This window comes from Carcharhinus amblyrhynchos, chromosome 25 (assembly GCF_965287045.1).
Source record: "Carcharhinus amblyrhynchos chromosome 25, sCarAmb.v2.hapA, whole genome shotgun sequence".
Taxonomy (NCBI): domain Eukaryota; kingdom Metazoa; phylum Chordata; class Chondrichthyes; order Carcharhiniformes; family Carcharhinidae; genus Carcharhinus; species Carcharhinus amblyrhynchos.
This window is the reverse complement of record NC_137348.1, coordinates 19,240,480-19,264,481: the sequence shown is the minus strand read 5'-3', so window position 1 is coordinate 19,264,481 and position 24,002 is coordinate 19,240,480. Positions and strand designations below refer to the sequence as shown.

General features: G+C 40.1%; 1 protein-coding gene across 4 annotated transcripts in view; it reads right to left on the bottom strand.

Moving 5' to 3' along the window:
• The window catches only part of mapkap1 (MAPK associated protein 1), a 282,802-nt gene that overhangs the window by 81,965 nt on the left and 176,835 nt on the right, over positions 1-24,002 (bottom strand). For all 4 annotated transcript variants that reach the window (XM_080212198.1, XM_080212199.1, XM_080212200.1 and 1 more), the window contains one exon: positions 17,895-18,007. In XM_080212198.1, coding sequence (XP_080068324.1) covers positions 17,895-18,007 — 113 coding nt within the window. The remainder of the gene's footprint in view (positions 1-17,894; positions 18,008-24,002) is intronic.

The following is a 24,002-nucleotide window of genomic DNA, read 5'->3' as shown; positions in this document are numbered from 1 at the left end:
CAAAAGAAGTTGGGGTTATCCTCGTCAGTGCAGAGAAGGCAAACAGATTTAAAGAGGTGATCAAAATCATGAATGCCCATGACATAGCAAATAAGGAGAAGCTCTTTTTGATGGCAGAAAAATTGGTAGTCAGGGGACACAGATTTAAAGTGATGAGCAAGACAACAAGAGCTGAAAGCAAGAAACCTTTTCTCGATAAATGATGACTTGGGATCTGGAATGCACCGCCAGAGAGAATGTTGGAAACAGATTCAATAGCAACTTGCAAAAAAGTAATTGGGTGAATACTTGAAGGGAAAAATATTACTGGGGCTCTGGGGGAAAGGTACGAAGTGGGGAATAGTTGCAGCTCACTCAATGAGTCCACACAGACACTGTGGTCAAATGGCCTGCTTGTGTGCATTCTCTAATTACATGCCAAAGCATTCTCCAATGGAGAAAATCAAAATCATCTTATTTAGCTCCAACCAGCAACCTCAATGAACCCCAGTGTGTGCTCCTTTTTGACCTCAAGGTGAGTTAGAACTCCACATCCTACCTTTTGTAATTACAATTACTTTTACCTGTTCACTGCTGATCTCCAACCTTAGTCATCACTACTCCTCACCAGTTTTCAACAAAATCTATACTTTCCATAAACCATCTTTATCATGCTACTTAATTTCCATTTCTAAATCCTTCTTGGATTTCCTGCCTTTTTGACTGTGCATTTAAGTCACCATTCCGTACTCTTATTTCCAACCAGTGGTAGCTCCACATTGTACAAAACATCATGGTATATTTTATTATACTGAAAGTATTTTATGAAAAAAGGAAAATTGCTATTTTCAAGGTTTGCAATTTCAGAGCTGCAGATTAATGTTGCACGTATTAAGGGAGAAAAGTAAGCAGTTCAAAAACTTAGTGCTGTATTTAAATGTACAAGTTTCATGATGACTGAAGATCCATTCTGTGGTGGAAATATTGTATAAGCAAACCTTGCAAGTCTATCATAAAGAAGTGTGCAGCAGTGAATTTTTGTAACTGAATAATGCATATTCCCACTTTTTCCTTTTGAAATGTTGGCCAGTAGAGTGTCTCACTTCCAAGAAAACAAATCACTGCATCCTGCCAAAAATATGTGAAGACACTCACCCCTGAGTATTTATGTTACTAAAGTCACCATCCCATTTATTTTGAGAGTGGGGTGTTGATACGTTGGGACCGTGCCAGCTCAAATCCTGCCAGGAATAAATTAGTGTCACCACCTGACATAACTTGTATCAATTTTCAATACTACCATTACTCCAAGCTATAAGTAGCATTCATGGGTCTCTTGTCGTCACCGATTCTGCTCCACTTCTTCGGAATGTATTCATCACTCCTTGCTGAACAGTTTCCTCAAACTCACTGAGTCTATTTGTGTGTATTTACTGGCTGCCACTCCAGGCGTAAGTCTATTACTTTCTTCCCCCCTTCTCCCCTATCATCTCTTTCCTTCATAACTCCCCTCTTGTCCCCCACTGCATTTGGCCCCGATTGACAGGACATGTAGAGACATTGATCCATGTCACCTTTAATTTCTTTCCAGTTCCTTTGTTCCTCCACTCTCATACCCCACCCCATATTAGGAATGATATTTCTTTGATTTTAATTCACCCACAAACCAGGTTCTTGCTATCCATAGCCTTACTGTTGGTTGCAGTGACATCCTGGTTTTGACTGAAATTGAAGTGGCAATATCTTGTCTCTTTCTGAAGCTTTTCAATCTGGCTACATTTTCCACAAGCTTATCCATCCAATCTGCTTTTGTAGAAGCAGAATTCAAACTATACCTTGATCTGTCCCCATTCCTCCGCCATCTTCTTAAACTATGAGCGCCTTATCCTGCCAAGCTCAGGAAAAGACATGGAAAAAGATGAAGATGGTTTGGCCACACTTTTATCTGTGCAATTACAGAATTAGTAATGGCATCTCTTCCTATCTCTGCAATAACACTTTGGAAATTCTTCAAGGATCCATCCTTAGAAACGTGATCTTCCTTGTCATAGTGGCATCATTTATAAATATAACATTAGCTTTCTCAAGTATATGTAGGAACCTAACTCTACTATTCCATCATCCCTCGTGAACACTCCACTGCTTCCTTGTCAGACTGTCTCCCCCACATCCAGTCTTCAAAAAACTAACTTCCTCCAGTTAGGCAGAGAACGTAAGGCAAAGGTTAGACTTTGCTAAATGTATCCTATCTCCATCATGTCACAATCCCCTGTGATTTTATGGACTGAATGTTTTTTTTCCTCATCTGTAGTATTAAGCTTGGAACAGAAATTCAACATTGAAATTTTAGAGCTTTTAATATTATTACACAATTAACACAAAAAATGAAACTGACTGCCAAAATCAGCACTTCATCCCTCACAAAAAGCTACCTCTGAACACTTGATTGGCAAAGAAATCTACACAAAAGCAAAGTATTTTTTGACTCGGAAGCAAAACACTCTACAGGCTAGAAATCTGAAATAAAACAGTAACTCAGGTCTGATAAAAGGTAACAGATCCGAAACATGAACTGTTTCGCTCTCCACAGATTCTGCCGACCTACTTGTATTTCCAGCATATATTTCTTTTTAAAAATATTTAACCTTTCTAAATCCAAAACCAAACCTACGCAATATTGGCGAGAACTCTCCAGCTGTTTACACCGGCACAATCTTGTGATTCTGCCAAAGGTGCACTCCCGCCGTGGTTTTCCCGAGGGCATGGGGTGCAGTCGATGGAGTGGTGCACCACCTCCCACCATGAGGAGCACACTGCAGGAAAACCAGAGAATTTCCCCCCCACATTAGAACATACATAAGAACATAAGAAATAGGAGCAGGAGTAGGCCATCTAGCCCTTCGAGCCTGCCCCGCCATTCAATAAGATCATGGCTGATCTGTCGTGGCTCAGTTCCACTTTCCCGCCCTCTCCCCATAACCCTTAATCCCCTTGCTTATCAAAAACCCATCAACCCGCGTCTTAAAAATATTTAGCGAGGCAGTCTCCACCACTTCAACGGGCAGAGAATTCCAGAGATTCACCACCCTTTGAGTGAAGAAGTTCCTCCTCAACTCCGTTCTAAACCACCCCCCCTTTATCTTGAGGCTGTGCCCCCTAGTCCTACTATCCTTTCTGAGCGGGAAGAGCCTCTCCACCTCTATCCTATCCATCCCATTCATCATCTTATATGTTTCAATGAGTTCTCCCCTCATTCTTCTAAACTCTAACGAGTACAAGCCTAGTTTATTCAGCCTCTCCTCATAGCTCAACCCCCTCAACTCCGGCATCAGCCTAGTAAACCTCCTCTGCACTCCCTCCAAGGCCAAAATATCCTTGCGTAAGTACGGTGACCAAAACTGCACACAGTACTCCAGCTGCGGCCTCACCAGTGCCCTATACATCTGCAGCAAGACCTCCCTACTTTTATATTCAATCCCCCTCGCTATGAAGGCCAGCATCCCATTCGCCTTCCTGACCACCTGCTGCACCTGCAGGCTGGGTTTTTGCGACTCATGCACAAGGACCCCGAGGTCCCTCTGCACTGTCGCCTGCTGCAGTTTTTCGCCACGTAAGTAATAGTCCTTCCTACCATTATTCCTACCAAAGTGGACCACCTCGCACTTGCCAACATTAAATTCCATTTGCCAGTTCCTGGCCCCTTCACCCAGCCTATCTAGATCCTTCTGCAGACTCTCCACACCCTCTGCGCAATTTGCCGTTCCACCAATCTTGGTGTCATCAGCAAATTCCGACACCATACACTCGGTTCCCTCCTCCAGATCATCTATATAAATGGTAAATAGCTGAGGCCCCAGCACCGACCCCTGGGGCACTCCACTAGTCACCAACCGCCAATCCAAATAGCAACCATTGACCCCCACTCTCTGCCTCCTATTTGATAGCCAATCCTCTATCCACACTAACACCCTACCCCCAACTCAATGCCCCCTTACCTTCTGCAATAACCTCTTGTGAGGTACCTTGTCAAACGCCTTCCGAAAATCAAGAAAGACCACATCCACCGGCTCTCCTCTAGCCACCGCCCTAGACACATCCTCATAGAACTCCAATAAAATTTGTCAGACACAACTTCCCCTTAACGAAACCGTGCTGCGTCTGCTCTATCAAGCAATTCCCCTCAAGATGCCTCGCTATTTCCTCCTTGATGATGGATTCTAACATTTTACCTACAACAGACGTTAAACTAACCGGCCTGTAATTCCCTGCCTTTTGCCTGCCACCCTTCTTAAACAACGGTGTAACATTAGCCAGAGGAACAGGTTGACTATAATAACACCATGCTAAAACTTCAAAACAAGAATGTTTCATGCCCAACTGGTAAAGAAATCATAGACTTAAGGATACTAACGGACAATTGAAATCATCAAAAACAAGCAATTTCCTATCTGTGGTGTGTGTAATTCCTTAATTCCCCCAGTCATGCTCAACTGATGTGCGTCCAGCTACTTGGGTACACATGAAACCTCATCTCTCTGACCAGCACGTAAAAAAAAACCTGAAATAATTAGCAGACATCTGTTATTGCTCCAAATTGTGCTTTACTTGGCATTACACCAGCATTTCCCTGTGTACTGGTTACATTCTTTTCTACAATATTTGTTGCCATAATGATAACTTTCCCTCTATTATATTTGTGCAAGTAGGGTCAGCAGCAGGACAAGGGGGAGGGGTTTAGTTTTTCTTAGGAGCGTTTGTACACCCTGAAACAACTAGCTCTAAGTTACCATTAGCACATGGCTGGGGAACAGTGGACTGACCATTCTGTTGTCAAAATGGAGTGTAGAACAAGGATCAGCAAATTATATACATTATTCCCTACATTAACGTTAAAAACTTCAGTGTATATCAATGCATACTATCAGCAGCTATTTCCTATCACTGAATGATATTTATTTACACATTCTATTCTGCTAATATTTGAAAGAAGCACTTCAAATAATACATTGCAAGACCTTTTATTGCATTATACAATCAAACCATTGTTTTTAGAATGCCATGGTAAAATATAGAATTAGTCTTATTCTATTTACGTATAGAAATATTCCTAAATATAAAAGGGAAAATTCTTTATCAATCTTTGCATTCTTCAATTAGGAGTGTGGGTCACATTATACACCACATTCCTTATCACTATGTAGTTAAGGACAGCACTTCTGTTTAAGTAGTAAACCATTTTCCACCCGTGACTGCCAGGAAAGCTATCAACCAAAAACCTGAACATGTCCACTGAGACAAGCCTCTTTGGATTTATCCAACGTGACTGCTTCTAATTAAATATCTGCCGTAACAGCTTCCTTTGCACATTCATCTTATGCTGTAGAAGAGATCATTGCAATCGGGTAGCGTTGTTCACTTTTTATTTAAACTTAGCCCAAAATTCTGGCACAAGACATGTAACCTACAATGATGCAGTGCTTCAATTAACCCCCTACTGCTTTTCCTGGTGATATTGTTGTTGTTTATAAAATTGCCGCATATAGCGATGGTAGTTACAAATTCTTTGTCCTTTCCTTCAGAACTAGGATGTTAAAATAAATACAAAATATGAATTCAGGAATAATAGAAATGGTAAAGTACAGAACTAAATCAAGCGCCAAGCATATAACTTAATTTCAGAGTTTTAAAATCATCTGATCCAATACAATTTTCAAATAACACCTGCAGATACAATTACATTTTCAGGTTTACAGTCAAATTGAGAGTTGAAAGAAATTTCCTTTTCTACACAAGCACTCACAGTATCCCCATACAATGTACATCCTCAAAGCAAAATACAGCACATGGCCCACAACTGCAACTGGGCTATACTCCAAATACGCATTTTATATTGCTCGAGGAGTCGTGGTGGATCGAATTTATAAGGGTTACCATTCAGTTTATGGATACATGCACATTAATTTTGAAAGCTCAGCAAAACAACAATTTGGGAGAAATGCAAGTATTCCAGTATAAACTTTTGCATTGAATGTTTTTGACCACTACCTCAAAGCACAATTCTCTCAGTTAAGAGAGGCAGTACAGTTACAAATGAATAGTTTGCAACATTAGATGCATTCATTGCAATCTTCCAAAACTCCCGAGATTCTGGAACCATCCCAGTGGATTGGATGGCAGTAAGTGTAAAGCTGCTATGCAGTAAAAGGAACAGAGAAAATAAGGAACTGCAGATCAGTTAGCCTGTCATCAATTATTAGAGAAATGCTGGAACGCAATATTAAGGAAATGGCAACATGGTAAACAAAATCATAATGTGATTAGGCAAAATCAATGTCATTTTTATGACAAGTGTGGCAGGGGATGTATTTGAGAAATCAATTAGGAGTTTTTTTGAGGTAGGTTAGATGAAGGGGAACCAGTATATATGCCTATCAAAAATCTATTGCATAAGATGCCAAATGAAAAGTTGCTGCACAAGAAAATGGCTCATGGAGTTGGGGTAATATGAGCGTGGTAGAGGATTAGCTAAAGGACAGAAAATAGAAGGCTGTGGAGGCAAGCTCAATGAGTGTCTTCAAGACAGAGAAAGATAGATTCTTGATTAATAAGGGGATCAGGGGTTTGGGGGAAAAGACAGGAGAATGGGGATGAGAAAAATATCAGCCATGACTGAATGGCAGAGCAGACTCACTGGGCCGAGTGGCCTAATTCTGCTCCTATGTCTTGTGGTCTAAACAGTGTGTGTAAATAAATAATCAGATCATTTTAGGTTGGCAGGCTGCTACTTGTGAGGTGCCACAAAGATCAATGCTGGAACTTCAGATATTTACAAGCTATCTTCATGATTTAGATAAAGGGGTGAGTACAACATATCCAAGCTTACTAATGACAACATGAGGAGGGAAAGTATCTATAAAGGAATATGGGTTAACTAAACAAGCAAGACGGTAACAGAGTAAAATGTGGGAAAATGAGAGGTTATTCACTTTGGCAGAAAAAGAATCAAATCGTGAAAAATTATTAAATGCTGGTGTTCCAAGGATTTGGATGCCCTTGTACACAAAACAGAAAGTTAACATGCAGGTACTGCGGGGGGCACAGTAGTTAGCACTGCTGCCTCACGATGCCAGGGACCTGGGTTTGATTCCTGGCTTGGATCACCGCCTGTGTGGAGTCTGCACGGGTTTCCTCCCGGTGCTCTGGTTTTCTCCCACAGTGCAAAGATGTGCGGGTTAGGATGACTGGCCATAATAAACTGCCCCCAAGTTCAGGGAGATTAGCAGGTTAAAAATGTGGGGTTACGGGCATAGATCCTGGTGGGTTATGGTCAGTGCAGACTCGATAGGTTGAACGGCCTCCTTCTGCACTGTAGAGATACAGCAAGCCATTAGTAAAGCAAATGGTACTTCTAGAGGTTTGGAGCACAAGAGCAATGAGGTTGCTACAATTTTACAGGACTTTGGTTAGAGCACACCTGGAGGACCATATACAGTTTTGCCTTACGGGTGGTGCAACAAAGGTTCATTGGATGGTTTCTTGGATGACAGGGCTGCCTTGTGAGAAGTGATCAAGTAGAATGGGCTGATAATCTTTGGTGTTTAGAAGAATGAGAGTTAGTCTCACTGAAACACAAGATCCTGAGAAAGCTTTAGAGAGTACATGTCAAGGAGCTGTTTCCTGGGACTGAAGAATCTAGACCTCAGTGGCAGTCTCAGATATGTGGTCAGCCATTTAGGAATGAGGAGGAGGAGAAATTTCTTCACTCAGAGGCTGGTGAATCTTTGAAATTCTTTACCCCAAAAGACTGTGGATGCTCAGTTGCTGAATATACTAACTGAGACTGACAAACATTTAATCTAAGAGAATCAAGGGATATGAGTTGAAATCAAGATCTGTCACTATTACTGAAAAGTGGAGGGATCTCCAGGGGTGGTATGGTCTACTCTTGCTCCTATTTTTATATGAAGTAATGACAAAATAAAATAGCCTTCAATAAAATATTGGAAAATTTGAAGCTATTGCCTTTGGTCCCTGCCACAAACTCTGTTCCCAAGCCATCAGCCTCATCCCTCTGGAATATGGAACCAGACTTGTTTGCAACCTTGCTGTCGTGCTAGATGCTGAGGTGTGCTTTCGACCACATATCTATGCCATCATGAAGAGCACCTATGTCCACTTCCATAGTTCAACTCCATCCCTGCCTCAGTTCATCCGCTGCTGATTGTCTCATCCATACCTTTGTTACCTCAAGACGTGATTACTTCAACACATTTGCACAGAATATGCACTGCAAATTCGAGGTCATCCAAATTTCTGCTGCCCCCTATTTCTCACTAGATCCTGTTCTCCCATCACCCCTTTGCTTGTTGGCCTGCTAGGTCTCTTATTCTGTCAATGCTTAGATTTTTAAATTTTCATTCTAGTTTTCAAACATATCTAATGGCCTCACCCTTCCTCATCTCTATAGTTCCTTCTGCCATACAATATCAAATAAAATCAACTTCATTCTTCAGTGTTCATTCATAGCCATTGGGTTCTTTCAATCCCAAGTTATTCAGTTCAGTAGCTGTAGATATCTGAGTTTCTCCAATTTGGTCTCTTGAGCATTCTCAATTTCCATTGCTTCAACACTGGTGCTGGTGCTTTTGTCCATGGATGTCCTACAGCTCTGGAATTCCCTCTTGACATCTTTCCACTTCTCTCATTCCCTCTTTAACAAGCTCCTTAAAACCAAGCCTTCAGTCATCCACCTCAAGACGTCCTCATGTGGCTGTGTGTTAAGTCCCTGTGTTAAGTTAAGTTCACTACGTTCCAAAGGTGCTTTACAAGCTGCTGTTGTTGACATCATGTCTGACAGGTTTCCAGATTGAATTTGTTATGCATGCCAATTTTATTTGATACCCAAATCAAAATATATTATGTTCTTATATTCAGGGCTCCTCTGATAGCAAGCCATTCACTATTTGAAACCATTAGGAAAATGATAGTGGGAATGGAGGTTCCAAAGAAAACAAATCTAACGCCTTAGCAGCAATACAAAGAAATGAAAACCCTGGCAGGAACCCTCTATTCTGCTATCAACACATTAATAATTCATCACTTTTTCAGCAAGGAACTTCCTTGAAGTCTCCACTGCTTGAAAGGACGGATCATAAAAAACCAATCCAACCTTGATCCATCACAATGAACTGCAGATTTAAAATGGTGGAAAATTCCCAAAATGATTTTATTAATTGTAACTATGGTCAACAAACAATTGAAAATATATACAAGCAATTAACAATGCTGCCATTAAAATGTATGTTGTTTTGTAAAATGTATTATACTTCAATCTTCAAGTGCAATTCACATCTACAACAGTGTTTTTGCACCAAATATTTTTGTAGAAATAAGTTCCTCGGAAAAGGTTTTGTTAGAAAAGCAGATTTTAAACATTTTAATTCAGTGCATCTACATATCATGGCGTGACGGAGGTTATTTGCATCCCCTTCAGTTTCAAAGTTTTGCTCTGCTTCATTGATGAGTTGCAATTAAAGGACACTTTGTTCAGTTATTCTAGACTTCAAACTGGTAGAATTCACGGTTTTGAAAGTAAATGGTAATGGACCGAATATTCTTGAACAATTGCACTTCAGCCAACAGTAAAAAGGAAAAATATGTCAGCCTCTCATAAGCTAGAGTGTATTTGAACAAATGAAAAAATATAAACCACCACACTGGTTTGGTCGTGCATTTGCTGCATACTTGTATAAACAATTAATACAGCACGCTATGCCAGCACACTTGTCTGTCAGCTGTCAAAACCACTTTTGAAGATTAAGAATTTGAGTTTGCTTTATTCCCAGACTAAATATTTTTCCGTGTCAGCAGCTCCAAACTTTGGTCAAATTAATTTTTGACAGCCAAGAGGCCAACTGGGTGGCCAACAATTAAAAAACATTTTTAACAGGATGGTCTAATATAGTCACTCACAATCTACAACAAATGCAATTACCACTTCCTAAAAGTATCCCAAAGTTATTATAAATGCCAAGGAGAGTTTGTTCCAGCACACACAACTCTGCAGGAATTTCAGTGTCAGAGTATTGACAGTTAAGAAACTGGTAATAAGATGAGAAGTCAGAAGTGTCAACTTCAAGAAGGCCATTTGATCAACAGAGAGTACCAAAGAGTTCAAAAATGCTTTACAAGAATAAATGTTTGTTGCTCGGGATTGTCAATTAAATCAGCGCTCTCAAACACAGAAGTTCAGAAATCAAAAAAAGTCACCTTCATAGTAGGAAATAAAAGTTAAACAAATTCACTTTTGTTAACAAGTGGGTCAATGCAGGTGTGGAGAAAGATCTCTGACAACGGACTGAAATATTTCTGACTACCAAAAGGACACATTGAAGAGGAAAAGAAAACTTTGAACTCATGAAGAAAATTCAATGCAGGTCATTTAAACACAATGGGCTAGACCAGGAATTCCCGCCTGAGGTCAATGGACATTTCTGTTGTCTACCCTTGCCCTCTCCGATTTTGTCATGGGTGAGGCGGTAGAATTCCGGTATTCCGGTGAATGATTTTCAGCAAATGACATGTCTCATATTAATAAGATTTAGCATTTTCATTCATGTGTGTGGTGTACATAGGTTACTCAAGTTAGCTTAACTAATTTAGTAGATTTTTACACCAGTATGATCATTTTAAACTTGAATTAATTCAAGTACTTAAACTGAAGATCATCTTATGATTAGATGTATCATTAAAGATATACAATATTTTCTACACCTATTCACTTTTTGCACACTTCATTATTTTCTTCCTTTCAGCTGAAGGACACACAAGTGAGATATGGCCTTTTCAATGACAGAAGACACACTCGCTTTAGAGAAAAACTGCTGGTCTTTGCCTGAACTATTGAAGCTTGAGTGTGACCAATTGATTTGATTTTTAAAAAATATTTAAATTACTTTTATAAAGCCATTACACACCCATTCATTAACAAGTTGTCATCTGAAATTAAAAGTTTCACATGTGCCCAATTCAAATTTCTTTCTTTCCGCATTTCTTCAGTACCATACCAATATCATATTCCAATCTGGGACCCACCCATTTTATTTGCAAGCATGTAAAACCTTCTAAAACTATTGCTTGCTTTTCAGTTTTGTGATGTACATGAGGCATTAAGTTAATGCAATTGATAAAGAACAGTAATTATTCATTCTGTAATGTGCCAAAATACCAATCCGTATTATTGTCATAGGTATAAGTTACATTTCAAAACAATTTTTGAAGTAGCTTTACAAACACATTTGACTTTGTTCTTGAAAAATGCTCCTAATGCTTTCATTACACACTAAAATTAGTCCTAGTCAATATTTGAATTTAAAAAATAATTTCTATCTGAAATGAGGTATTTTCATTTGATGCAACTTTATTGCAGAATGCAGAATTTACTCATTATTAAAAATTGGTTTCACCTACTTTTTGTAGCCACTCAAAGCAATTGTGCTGTGCTGCAATTCCAGAAATAGTAACCAGCAAAATAAAAATAAATCAACTGAAATTTCACTGGATTGAAATGCACAGGTTAAGTAATGTTTTTCTGGTCATAGCTGAGAGCCCTCTAATGCAGGCAAGAACAGTTTAAACATTACCCTGGCACGATGAACTAATCTCTCCCTTGCTAGTGAGATAATGTGACCCCCAGAATGCATAAAGTCACCCAAAAAGCGAACAAAAGCAGCTCTCAAAAATACAGAACCATTCATCGAAGCTAACGACTTGTTCATTATGAGTGATGATGGATAAAGACTTCTCATGCTGAGATGAAATCAAGATTTATATGCATTGCTTCCTCCTGCAACTTGTGGGAAGATCATCATCATTTAATTCTATCTCTGCGGCCAGTGATGGGCATCCAGAGAGCTGGTTATCAAACGGCGCAGTCAGCTGGCAAAATCAGAGCGTGCAGTTGGCACATCTGGACTGCAATGCCACAGCTGAGGGTGAACAATGGCTCTTGGCAAGTGGCCAAATTGCTTGCAGACGCTAGCAGGTTTGATCCACAACCACCCTACTAGCTTTTTATGTGAATCAGATTTCAGAGTGTTAAATGCTCCTCTGCCATTTTTTACACCTCTTATCGGTCCCACCGAATATGGCCTTGAGACAGCTCATCCATGTCCTTTTCTACTTTATCTATTCAAACTTTTAATAAAACTTCACATTTCATCCCCAGATAGTTAATTAAATCTTTGACAGACTATACTCCAGAAAAGACTTTTCTAAAGAAAAATAGCTGGAAATCCACTTCTATAATCTGATCGCATTTTGTGGATGAGGTTTCAATGTTAAATCTTTCAGCACAAGAACTCTGCTTGGTTTTAACAGACAGAAACTTGAGAATATTAGAAACCATTAACTCAGGCAAGAATGGAGCTGTAAGCTTTGTGGGAAAGATTCAATCGAGTGTTTCATTTGAAATTTCAGTGGTGTACAGAATATGAAAACTACAACTCTCTACATAAAAATATCCAAAATAGACACAACTTTGTCCACAGCCGGACAGTTTGACATGTCGTAGCAGGTGATGATATTTTACTATTTCACATTCTGGTGTAGAAGATTAATAATATTTATACAGAAAATGCTTTAAAAGATTTACAAATTCTTGGTTTACACATTAAAAAGGCTATAAGAGTTCAAGAGTAAATTTTAGATGCTCAGCAAACCTTTTTTTTAAGAAAGTCGGAATTCAGAATTCATATTTTCAGAACCTAATGTACAGCCCTGAAGGCTATCCATCTGCTGCATTAAAAAGTCAAGCCGACGTGCTCTGATGACATTGACTAGGGGATCCCCATGGAATGCATCCACTACCTAGCACTAACAACACTGCAGTTGGTACGTTTCCAGACCAATCAGGAGTGGTCTTTTAAACTCAGTCCCCACAGAGATTTTAATAAGTCTTCGCAAAATCTCTGCAGGAAACACATTTTTCTAGGTATTTTTTGAAAAACAGAAACCAATTAGTCTTGAAATGAACCAACTATGCCACCAACAATGCCAGCTCGTGGACATGGTCTATTGGAATCCCCTTGATGGCTGTCAGAGCAAGCCAGTTTGCTTTTTTTAAATTCAGCCATAAAAAATCCACAGAACAGCTTGCAAGATTTTTTAAAAAATTGAATGAATTACTTTTCCTGATTTTACATTTACTTTCAAACATCTCAACACAATGAATGAGATTCTAATTTCATTCTATGACGGTCACCATTTAGAATGAAGTGGTGAATCATTATTAATAGCAAAATTGAGATAGTTTCATTAAGAGCTTATTACTTTATTGCTATCAATATTCCAACTTCAAGATTATCTTCCCATTTTGCAATGGTCATCAATGGCAATTGATCAATATTACTGAGTACTAAATTGTACCCACACTGCCAAAAATAATTGTAAATGATGGTACTGTAATACCAATATAATGTAGTTACAGAATTAATAACACAAATGGAGGCCATTGTGTTTGCTCCACCTAACTCTTGAATCAAAACTGTCAACAAAAACCTAATTTCCCAGTTTTCCTCATATTTTATATTCTTTCTTTTCAAATATTTATCAATTTCATTATAAATACATAATCTCTGCCTGAGCAGCAATCTGTGGTAAGCCATCTGATGCACTAACAAACTGGGAAAAATATCTTTAATTTCCCTCTTCATTATCTGGTATTAATCTCAGCGAAGCAGAGGAGATAATCTTGTGTTATTTACCCTCCTGGAAACTTTCAGAATTTGAAAGTCTTAGATCCCATTTGTCATGTGATATTAAGCTACAAGGAGCAGAAAGTCTTGGGTTTAATTCCCAGTTTGTTAGTTCAGTTCTCACTGGGAGTGGAGGGGCGAGAGGAAGAAATGCCAGGTATTCCATCCGATTGCTATTCAATGATCCCGTTGTGAAGTTCATGTAAAAATGGCTAAGAACAGGTTAAGGCTTCGTGTTCTTGTTCACGACACACGTTAAGCTCTCACAACTTAATTCCCACGGAAGTGCTGACTACCAAATTTTCTTTCTCGGACCCAATACTTGCAGACATTGTAGATGGTTCCCTCCCATCAGTGACCACAGTTTCAATCATGCTTTTCGCAAACTCATCATTCTGTCTGACCCTAAACTAAGCTTCTGCCACCTTAACCACACCATCACAAAGAGCATCTCATTCCATCTTCATAATATCGCCCATTCTTTTCCCTGGCTTTGCCCATCTGCTACTGAAATTCTGATCTATGGTATTGTTACATTTACACTTGCCTATTCCAATGCTCTCCTGGATAGTTTCTCACCATCTATAAATGTGAGCTTACCAAGCTCTGCTCTCCATATCTGAACCCATACAAGTCCTGCTCACCCATCACATCCAAATTTGCTGACCTACAACCAATCCTGATCCTCCAACACCTCAAATTTAAATGCTGATCCTTCTGTTCAACTCCCTCAATGGACTTCATTGCAACCCCTCCTCTGGCCCCATAATTCTACAATTTTATGCAAATATACATTTCCCACTCCCATTGCCCTATCATTGGTGACTGTGCATTTGAATGTCTAGGCACCAAGTGCTGGAATTTCCTCTCAAACATTTTCATCTTTTTTTCCTGTTTTCAAGGTCCTCCTTTGAGCTTAACTGTTTGACCGAGTTTTTAGTCGCTTACCATAGCATTTTTTTTGTTTGTTTGTGTCACTTCTTGTCATGTGACATACCATGAGGCACTTGACTACATTAAAGGCATCATATAAATGAAAGTTGTTGTGCTGTAGTTGTGATACCTCATGACGGACTAGCTTGCTGATATTCAACAACAAAGACTTGAATCTATATAATGAATTAACATTTGAAGATGCTTTAGAAGAGCATTAGGAAGTTTAAATTTGACACCAAGCCAAATAAGGAGCCGTTAGGGCAAGGATGGTCATAAGTTTGATCAAAGGAGGTTTTAAGTAGCATGCTAATGAAGAAAAAAATAGTAGAGAGGCAGAGAAGTTGAGAGGGGGAATCCCATGTCTCCTCACTGTTAGCAAGTGAAGGCATGGTGGACTGATTAAAATCACAGATGCTCAAGAGGCCAAGACTGAAGGAGCAGTCATACCTTGGAGGATATTAGGCTGCAGGAAGTCACAGAAATAGGGAGGGTGAGATCATTGAGGCATTGAAAGACAAGAGTGAGAGTTTTTAAATGTAAGGCTTGGCTTATTAGGGAGCCAATGTAGGCCAATAAGTACAGGGATAAGGATGGACAAAATGGGTTTGAAAGTTGGGAGGTTGGATAATGGTGTCACGGAATAGTATAAATCAGAGGGAACAAAGCTATGGAGAAGTTGTATGAAGTTCAACAGTAGATGAGATGAGGCACAAATGGGGCTGGGTGATGTTAGGGAGGTGAAAATAATGATGGCACAGTACGTGGTCGGAAGCTCATCTCAGGGTCAGATACGTAATCCAAGTTGCAAACTGTTTGGTTCAACCTTAAACAGTGCCATGGAGAGCTTGTGACAGGGAATGAAGTTAGTCACTGGCTTCACACTCTTCCCATTATTTATTCAGAGGAAATTTCTGTTCATCAGCCCTGGATGCCAGACAAGCAGTCTGACATATTAGGGACAGTGAAGAAGTTTAGCGAGGTGGTGACCGAGAGCTGGGTGTCATCAACACACACATCCGAACACTGATACCGTGTTCTTCGACGAGGGTATAGACAGCATGTAGATAAGAAACAGAAGGTGACTAAAATTGACACCAAAAGGAGTAATGTTATGAAGTCTTGAGAGATCGATAAGGTTCACCATGGTAGGCTTCTGCAGAAAATGCAGATGTATGGGATTGTGGGTAATCTAGGAAGTTGGATCAGGAATTGGCTATCAGATAGGAGACAGAGGGTGGTGGTGGATGGTAAATATTCATCATGGAGTGCAGTTACGAGTGGTGTGCCTCAGGGATCTGTTTTGGGGCCACTGTTGTTTGTAATTTTTATTAATGATCTGGATGAGGGTATAGTTGGGTGGATTAGTAAATTTGCTGATGACACCAAAGTTGGAGGTGTGGTAGATTGTGAGGAAGGGTGTCATAGTCTGCAGGGAGACTTAGATAGGTTGCAGAGCTGGGCCGAGAGGTGGCGGATGGAATTTAATGCGGAGAAGTGTGAGGTAATTCACTTTGGTAGGAGCAACAGATGTGTCGAGTATAGGGCTAACGGGAGGACTTTGAATAGTGTGGATGAACAGAGGGATCTAGGTGTGTGTGTACATAGATCCCTGAAAGTTGGGAATCAAGTAGATAAGGTTGTCAAGAAGGCGTACGGTGTCTTGGCGTTTATTGGTAGGGGGATTGAATTTAGGAGTCGCAGTGTAATGTTGCAACTGTACACTACTCTGGTGCGGCCGCACTTGGAGTACTGTGTGCAGTTCTGGTCCCTGCATTACAAGAAGGATGTGGAGGCGTTGGAGAGGGTGCAGAGGAGGTTTACTAGGATGTTGCCTGGTATGGTGGGGAGGTCCTATGAGGAGAGACTGAGGGATCTAGGGTTGTTTTCGTTGGAAAGAAGGCGGCTAAGAGGGGATCTTATTGAAACATATAAGATGATTAGAGGTTTAGATAGGGTGGATAGTGATAGCCTTTTTCCTCGGATGGAGAAAGCTAGCACGAGGGGGCATGGCTTTAAATTAAGGGGGGGTAGCTACAGGACGGATTGCAGGGGTAGGTTCTTTACCCAGCAGGTGGTGAGGGATTGGAATGCCCTGCCTGCTGCAGTTGTAAATGCGTCTAGTTTGGGGGCGTTTAAGAGATCTCTGGATAGGTTTATGGACGAAAAGGGATTGGTATAGGCTAGTGGGTCATTGTTTTTGTAACTGGTCGGCGCAACATCGTGGGCCGAAGGGCCTGTTCTGCGCTGTAATGTTCTATGTTCTATCTTTCATGTATGGAAAATTATAAAGAATCAGTAACTTCTCCATCAGGAGTGTAGATAATTAGTTTCCCCCTAAAATAAGTTCTCAAACATGTTTGCCAATTGTTCCTATAAAGCTTCAGGTAGATCATTTTGATTAAAATGTTTTGAAATTGTATCCAAGAATGGAATTCCTTGCACTAAATCTACAGCAATGACTCTGACATTTTTGTTCATGATAGATTTGCAAATTGATTTTATGCCTTTTCAAAAAGGGAAAAAAGTATAATGTCACAGTGAAGCAAACCATAAAGTTCACTCATCCAAAGCACATTGTTGGGTTATCAGTGACAAGACTCATCCTTGACCAGCTGGTTGCTGTTTGACACTCAAATGTTAAGATTAAGACTTTTGCTATCTAAATAACCAACTTCTGGATTTACCAAACCGTGCGGCAGTGTTTTTCTAATAAGTTGCTCCCAACTTGAAAATTGATGCTGGGGGCACAGAAAAGAGAGGGAAAGAAACAATATATGAAGTGTGAAAATGGGAGAAATAGAACAAAATTAAAATAGTCCAGAGAAAGGGCAAATATTAATTGATGAAAAAAACAACAGTGAGCAGAGGTAATGCATTTGTTTCACTTTTGTGAAAATTGCATCAACATGATTTGTTTTGTAGCTTGCAATTAATATTTCTAATAACTCTGGATCACACATTTTCAACATCAGTGTACAAAATTAAATGTATAGATATGGACAGCTTGGTGAACAAAACTTGCTCTGGTCTCTCAGCAATCTAAAAATTAAAAATGGGAAAACTAGTTTTAACAATGTAAAGTTTAAGACTCCAAATACGCCAAACAAGTCATGCAATCGGAAAAGCGGCAAGAGCCACTAGTTATTTTATTTCAATGTACATTATATCACAACATTGTGCAGAACTCAATTTAGTTATTTAAAATTCTTTGCTTCTCATTTTTACCTGCAGCCTTTTGAGAACCTTTTCTCCTTTTTAGAGCCTTCTGCAGAATCTCCTTCATGGTGACATTCATACTATCAACTTGAATAAGGGAAAATCCACTCTGTGGTGCATTACTGCAATGAGAAGAAAAATACACAAATTATAAGTCAAGGAAAGAATATTTGGAACTCAATGTTTCTTAATTTTTGTATATTGACAATTACGTTTGTAATAAAGTAGTTCATCAGAACAAAACACATCAGCAGTTTTAATAAAGAACACACTTATTAATGCAGCTATTAGCATCCTAATTAATTGGATAATTGTATATGGTTCAATCACACCAGACAGTGTTGAAGCCGAGACAGATATTATAGACGCTCAAAGAGTAGGATTTTGGCCAACTAAATCTGGTTTGGAAAAGCCATGATGATGATTTGCTGCATTATTTGAAGTTATGGCATTAAAAAGGGAAAAGGGTGAGATTTTCTTCGATATTAGCATATGGTGCGGGACTTAGAAAAAGGCAGGTAGGGGTTTTGTGGCATATCGCTGCTGAGAAGCCTATGATTTAACTGACCTGTCGTCAACTTAGCATTTAATGACCCTGGGGTCACCCAGCTCACATCGAGTTCACCAAGAACGTGAACTTGCATCACATTTCAACCCAGTGCACCCCTCTCCTCCAAGCACTGTGCTCACCTCTGAGCTCCCCTTGGAGTACTGTGCGCCAAGTACACACCTTCTGAGACCAGTTGTGCATTGTACTGTTTTGAAATCACGTCGCCATGGACATATTTTTTGGTGGAGGGTATGATTCTGACGTGTGGGACTGAGAATGAAATGTGGGGGGTGGAATTATTCTTCCTGGTTTTACTTCTACATGAAACATTTGGTCTTCTCATGATATCTTCCATTCTAATCGCCAAACCTGTCTGCCACAAATTGGAGTGGAAAATCTCAGTTAAAAAAAATTTGAGTTTACCAGAAAGAGCAAGGTGTCACTCAATTACTGCTTGTGGAAAGACAGACAAGCAATCTGATACTGGCACACATACAAAATATTGTAGAAACTGGAAATCTGAGATTAAAACAAAAAATGCTGAAACTACACTGCAGGTCAGGCAGCATGTGCAAAGAGAATCAGACTTAACATTTCAGGTCACAGAACTGTTACAAAACCCCGCTGATGTTATGTGCGAGAATGTTCCAACGTGAAACAATTGTTTTGCATGATGTATGTTTTTTGGATATTGGCAAGAAATCTTTGTGGAAACAAGTGAGAACGCAGACCTCTCTTTTGTTTAATAAACAAAAGTATTTATTAAAATGGAAGAAAGATAATGAACGCTGCAAGGAACAATCTTATACTTTGGCAAATTAACAACAAGCACTTCGTCCCTCAAAGACCAAAAACCCAATAACATATGTTCTTCCCCTGTACCTAAACTCTGTCAAAACCCCCATTTCCCAAACAACTATGCACCTATTGGTCAAATCCAGACAGTGATTACCATACTGTATAGATTAAGCGACCAGGATTTGGGAATAGTCTTCGATTTAGCAAAAAAAATCTTGCACAAACGGATTTGGCCTTTAGCAGCTCATCTCTAGCTAAGCTGTTTCTTGAAGAATGCGGCTTCTCTGTCTTTTTTCTGTTGCTGCTTCTTCAACTCCTCATTTATGCCTAAACTGCTTCCTGGTCACCAAACTCTGACTACTAAATGTACCAATGGCAAAGAACACCATGTTCCCTATTCTTTCCTTTCTCTTGGATGCGACCCAGACATGGCTGACAAAATACATTCCATTTTGACAGACCCTTTATTAGTACTGAGGAAAGAAAGAAACGTAATAGCGTAATAGGTTGAGCAAGGGTGGGGAGGGGGGAGAGAGAAGACAGAGAGAAAAAAACAAAAGGGGAGGACAGTAGTAGAACAGGGGCAGAAAAGATTAAGTGACAAAAGGGCTCAGATCTTCTGGTCAGCAGTAATGCTGGGCAGACTCAGCACTCCAACCTTTCAGCCAGGACAATAACCAGGACTGAGGAGGGAAGAATAATCAGCTGGGAGACGGTAGTGTTGGGTTAACAAAGTTAATGGCAGGTTGGGGGAAAAGGGGGTGGTGGGATTTGGTGCTCAGTTCAGCTACACTGGCTAATCACCGAGTTACACCAGAAGCATTTGGTGGTGATACCATGCTGGAGGTGGCAGAAATGGCATAAGATGATTTGTTGAGTACAGAGGCTGTGAAATAAAAAGTGAGAACAAGGGAAACCCTGTCACAGTCTGGGAAGGAGGGGAAAAGGTGAGAGCAGAAGTGTGTGACATAAATTGTCAACCATGTTGAGAAAATCCTTAGTGCAGAAAAAAGGAAAACATATGGGAAGCACTTTAGTGGAAGGTTACATCGTCTGAACAGGTGCAACAGAGACAGAGAAAGTGGGAGAAAGTAATAGGAGTCCTTACAGGAAATGGGGTGTGAGGAAATGTAGTCAAAGGAGTTGTTTTAGTCTACTGGCTTGTAATGAGAAGTCAAGGAGGGGAAGATTCAGAGATGGATCAGGTGACAAAGAGAGAAGAGTGGAAATTGAAACCAAATCAATGACATTTTCCTATTCACAGTAAGAGCAGGAAGTAACACTTTTACAGTCAATGATGTACTGAAAAACAAGTGTGGGAGCGGCCCAGAGTAGAACTGGAATAAGGAACGTTCTACATTTCCCACAAAAAAGGCAGGCATTAGAAGGGACCATGACAGTACCCACAGCAATGCCTTTAATTTGAAGAAAGTGAGTGGAGTTGAAGGAGACATTGTTCAATGTGAGAACAAGTTTAGACACGAGGAGCAGGGTAATAGCAGCTGGGGACTGGCTGGGCCTCCATTTGAAAAATAAGTAGAAAGCTCTTTGACTGTCCTGGTGAGGACGGCAGTGTAGGGGGTTGGATGCCCATGGTGAAGAGGAGATGCTTACAGTCAGGAAACTGGATAGTGTTGAAGTGACATATGGTATGGAAAGAATCATAGACATAGGTGAGAAGAGTCTGGACAGGAAAGAAAAAATGTTGTTGAGATGGGAAGAAATATGTTCAGTGGGATGGGAACAGGCTCAAACAAGGAACTGACCAGGACAATCCTTTTATGGAATTTGGAAGGCCACCAAAATGGGCTGTTTAGTGTTGGATGACTATGAGATTGGAAGTTATGGAGGGAGAATTTCCAGATAAGAGGTCAATGGCAATCCTGGACATAATATGGTTTGATGCTTGACAGTGGGAGTGTAGCCCAGGGGAACGGGGTAGGAGAAAGTGCCAGACAGATACACAGTAAAATTGGCAGAAATGTAGAGATTCATTTGAATTTCAGATCTATCTGGAATAGCATTTAACCAGACAAGTATAATAGACATTAAGAGTCAAAATTTGCAGCAGGTTATTTGCACAATACTAAGACAAATTGGCAAATCACTATTGAACAATTAGATTGCAATATTCAATTTTAAATTGGTGTCAGAAAAGCTGCTCTGGAATTTAGATAGCTGAAACAGCAATTGTTTGTGGTGTTATGATTTGTGCAGCTGTCAGCTCTACTTTTTTTACTATTGATCTAACTCCTCCCCTCCACCCCAGAATTTAAGCAAAATTAAGTGAAAAAGACAGTGAATTTGTCAGATCAGCTGTTTTTGAAACCTAGCAAACATTTTTGCTTTAGATAATAATGCATCTGAAATTCATTTACAGATTGTGCTATGAACTCCTGTTAGGTCGTAAACTTATAAACCCACATCCTTAGCAACATGACAATAATCTTCAGCCACCAAAGTTTCAAGGAAGAATTTTAAAATTCTAAGCAGTTCTCTTTGTTGGCTCATACTGAATCACAATTGTTACAGCACAGAAGACCATTTGGCCCATCATGTCTGCACCAGCTCTCCAAATGAGCAATTCCCCTTCAGACCATTCTGCCACCTTTGCTCAATAAATTGCATATTCTTCTCTTTCAAATGACAGTCTGATTGCTTCTTGAATGCTTCAATTGAACCTGTCTCTACCACACTCTCAGTCAGGGTATTCCAGGCCTTTACCACTTGCTGCTCATGTTGCTTTTGCTTCTTTTGCTAAAACTGTGCCTTCTTATTCTTGATCTTTTCATGAATCAGTTCAATTTCTCTCTGTCTAAACTCCTCATAATTTGAATACCTCTATCAAATCCCTTCTTAACCTTTCTTCCAAAAAGTCTTATTATTGAAATTCTTCATCCCTAGAACTATTCTCGTGAATCTTTTCTGCATTCTCAGTGCCTTCACAATTTCCCTAAATTGCAATACTCCAAAGAAGGTCGAACTAGTGTCTTATACAGTTTATCATAGAATCATTTGGCCCATCGAGTCTGCACGAACCACAATCCACCCAGGTCCTATCCCCTTAACCCCACATATTTACCCTGACACTAGGATCAATTTAGCATGGCCAATCAACCTAACCCACACATCTTTGGACTGTGGGAGGTAACTGGAGCATCTGGAGGAAACCCATGCAAATACGGGGAGAATGTGCAAACTCCATACAGTGACCCAAGGCCAGAATTGAACCCAGGTTCCTGGTGCTGTGAGGCAGCAGTGCTAACCACAGTGCCACCATGTCGCCCAATATAACCTCCTTGCTCTTGTTTCTTTACCCTTTTAACGAAGCTTAGGATATGTATGCTTTATTAATTAATCTCTTAATCTGTCCTGCAACTGTCAATGACTTATGCACCCATACACCCTGCTCCTCTTCTCCTGCAACCTTTTAGACTTGCATCTTTTATTTTATATCGTCTTTCCACGTTCTTCCTACCAAAATGATTCACTTCACATTTCTCCATATTGAATTTCATCTGCCACCTGTCCACCCATCCCACCACCTTGTCTATGTTCATTTAAGATCATCACTATCCTCCTCACAGTTGACAATGCTGCCAAGTTTAGTATCATCCACAAACTTTGAAATTGTGTGCTGTACACCAAGGTCGACATCATTAATATGTACCAAGAAAAGCAAGAGGCCCAACACTCAACTGTGGAACTCTACTACAAATCTTCCTCCAGTACGAAAAACATCCATTACTCTTTGCTTTCTATCACTCAGCCAATTCCACACGTTACTGCTGTCCTTTTTATTCAGCAAGTTATAATTTGCTCACAAGTCAGTTGTGTGGCACTGCATCAACTGTCTTTTGGAAGCCCATGTATGTCATATCAATAATAGCGTCCTCACCAACCCTCTGTTACCTCTTCAAAAAACTCCAGCATATTGCAATTTTGCGTCATACAAGCATATTGACATGTCAGTTCAAAACACTGTGTTGGAGTGTGGAGGAATAACTACTTTTTAAAAATCATTTATGGGATGTTGGTGTCTCAGGCTAGACCAGCATTTATTGCCCATCCCTAGTTACCCTTCAAAAAGGTGGTGTGAGCTGCCTTCTTGAACTGTTGCAGTCCCTGAGATTTAGATATGCCCATAGTGATGTCAGAGAGAAAATTCTAGCAGTCTGACCCAGAGACAGTGGAGGAACAGCAATATATTTCCAAGTCAGGATGGTGAGTGACTGGAGGGAAAATACCAGTTACCAGGTACTTGCTGCTCTTGTCCTTCTCAACTCAATGCTAGTAGCCATGCATTTGGAAGGTGCTGCCTAAGGAATCTTCTTGAGTTCCTGCAGTGCTTCTTGTAAATGGTGTACAGAACTGCCACTTATCATCAGTGATGGATGGTTTGAATGTTTGCGGAAGAGGTAGCAAATCAAGCAGGCTACTTTGTCATGGGTGTATGTTGAGCTTCTTCAGCTGCACACCCAGGTAAGAGGAGAGTACTCCATTACATTGCTGACTTGTTCCTTGTAATGGTGGACTGGCTTTGCAGATCAGGAGGTGAGTTACACACTGCAGAATTCCTGGCCTTTTGCCTGCTCTGATTGCCACAGTATTTATATAGTTACTTCAGTTCAGTTCCTGGTCAACGGCAATGCCAACGAAGTTGATAGTGGGTGATTCAGCAATTGTAAAGCCATTGAATGTCATGGGATGATGGTTAGATTCTCTCTTGTTGGAGATGGTCATTGCCTGGAATTAACATATAGACATGA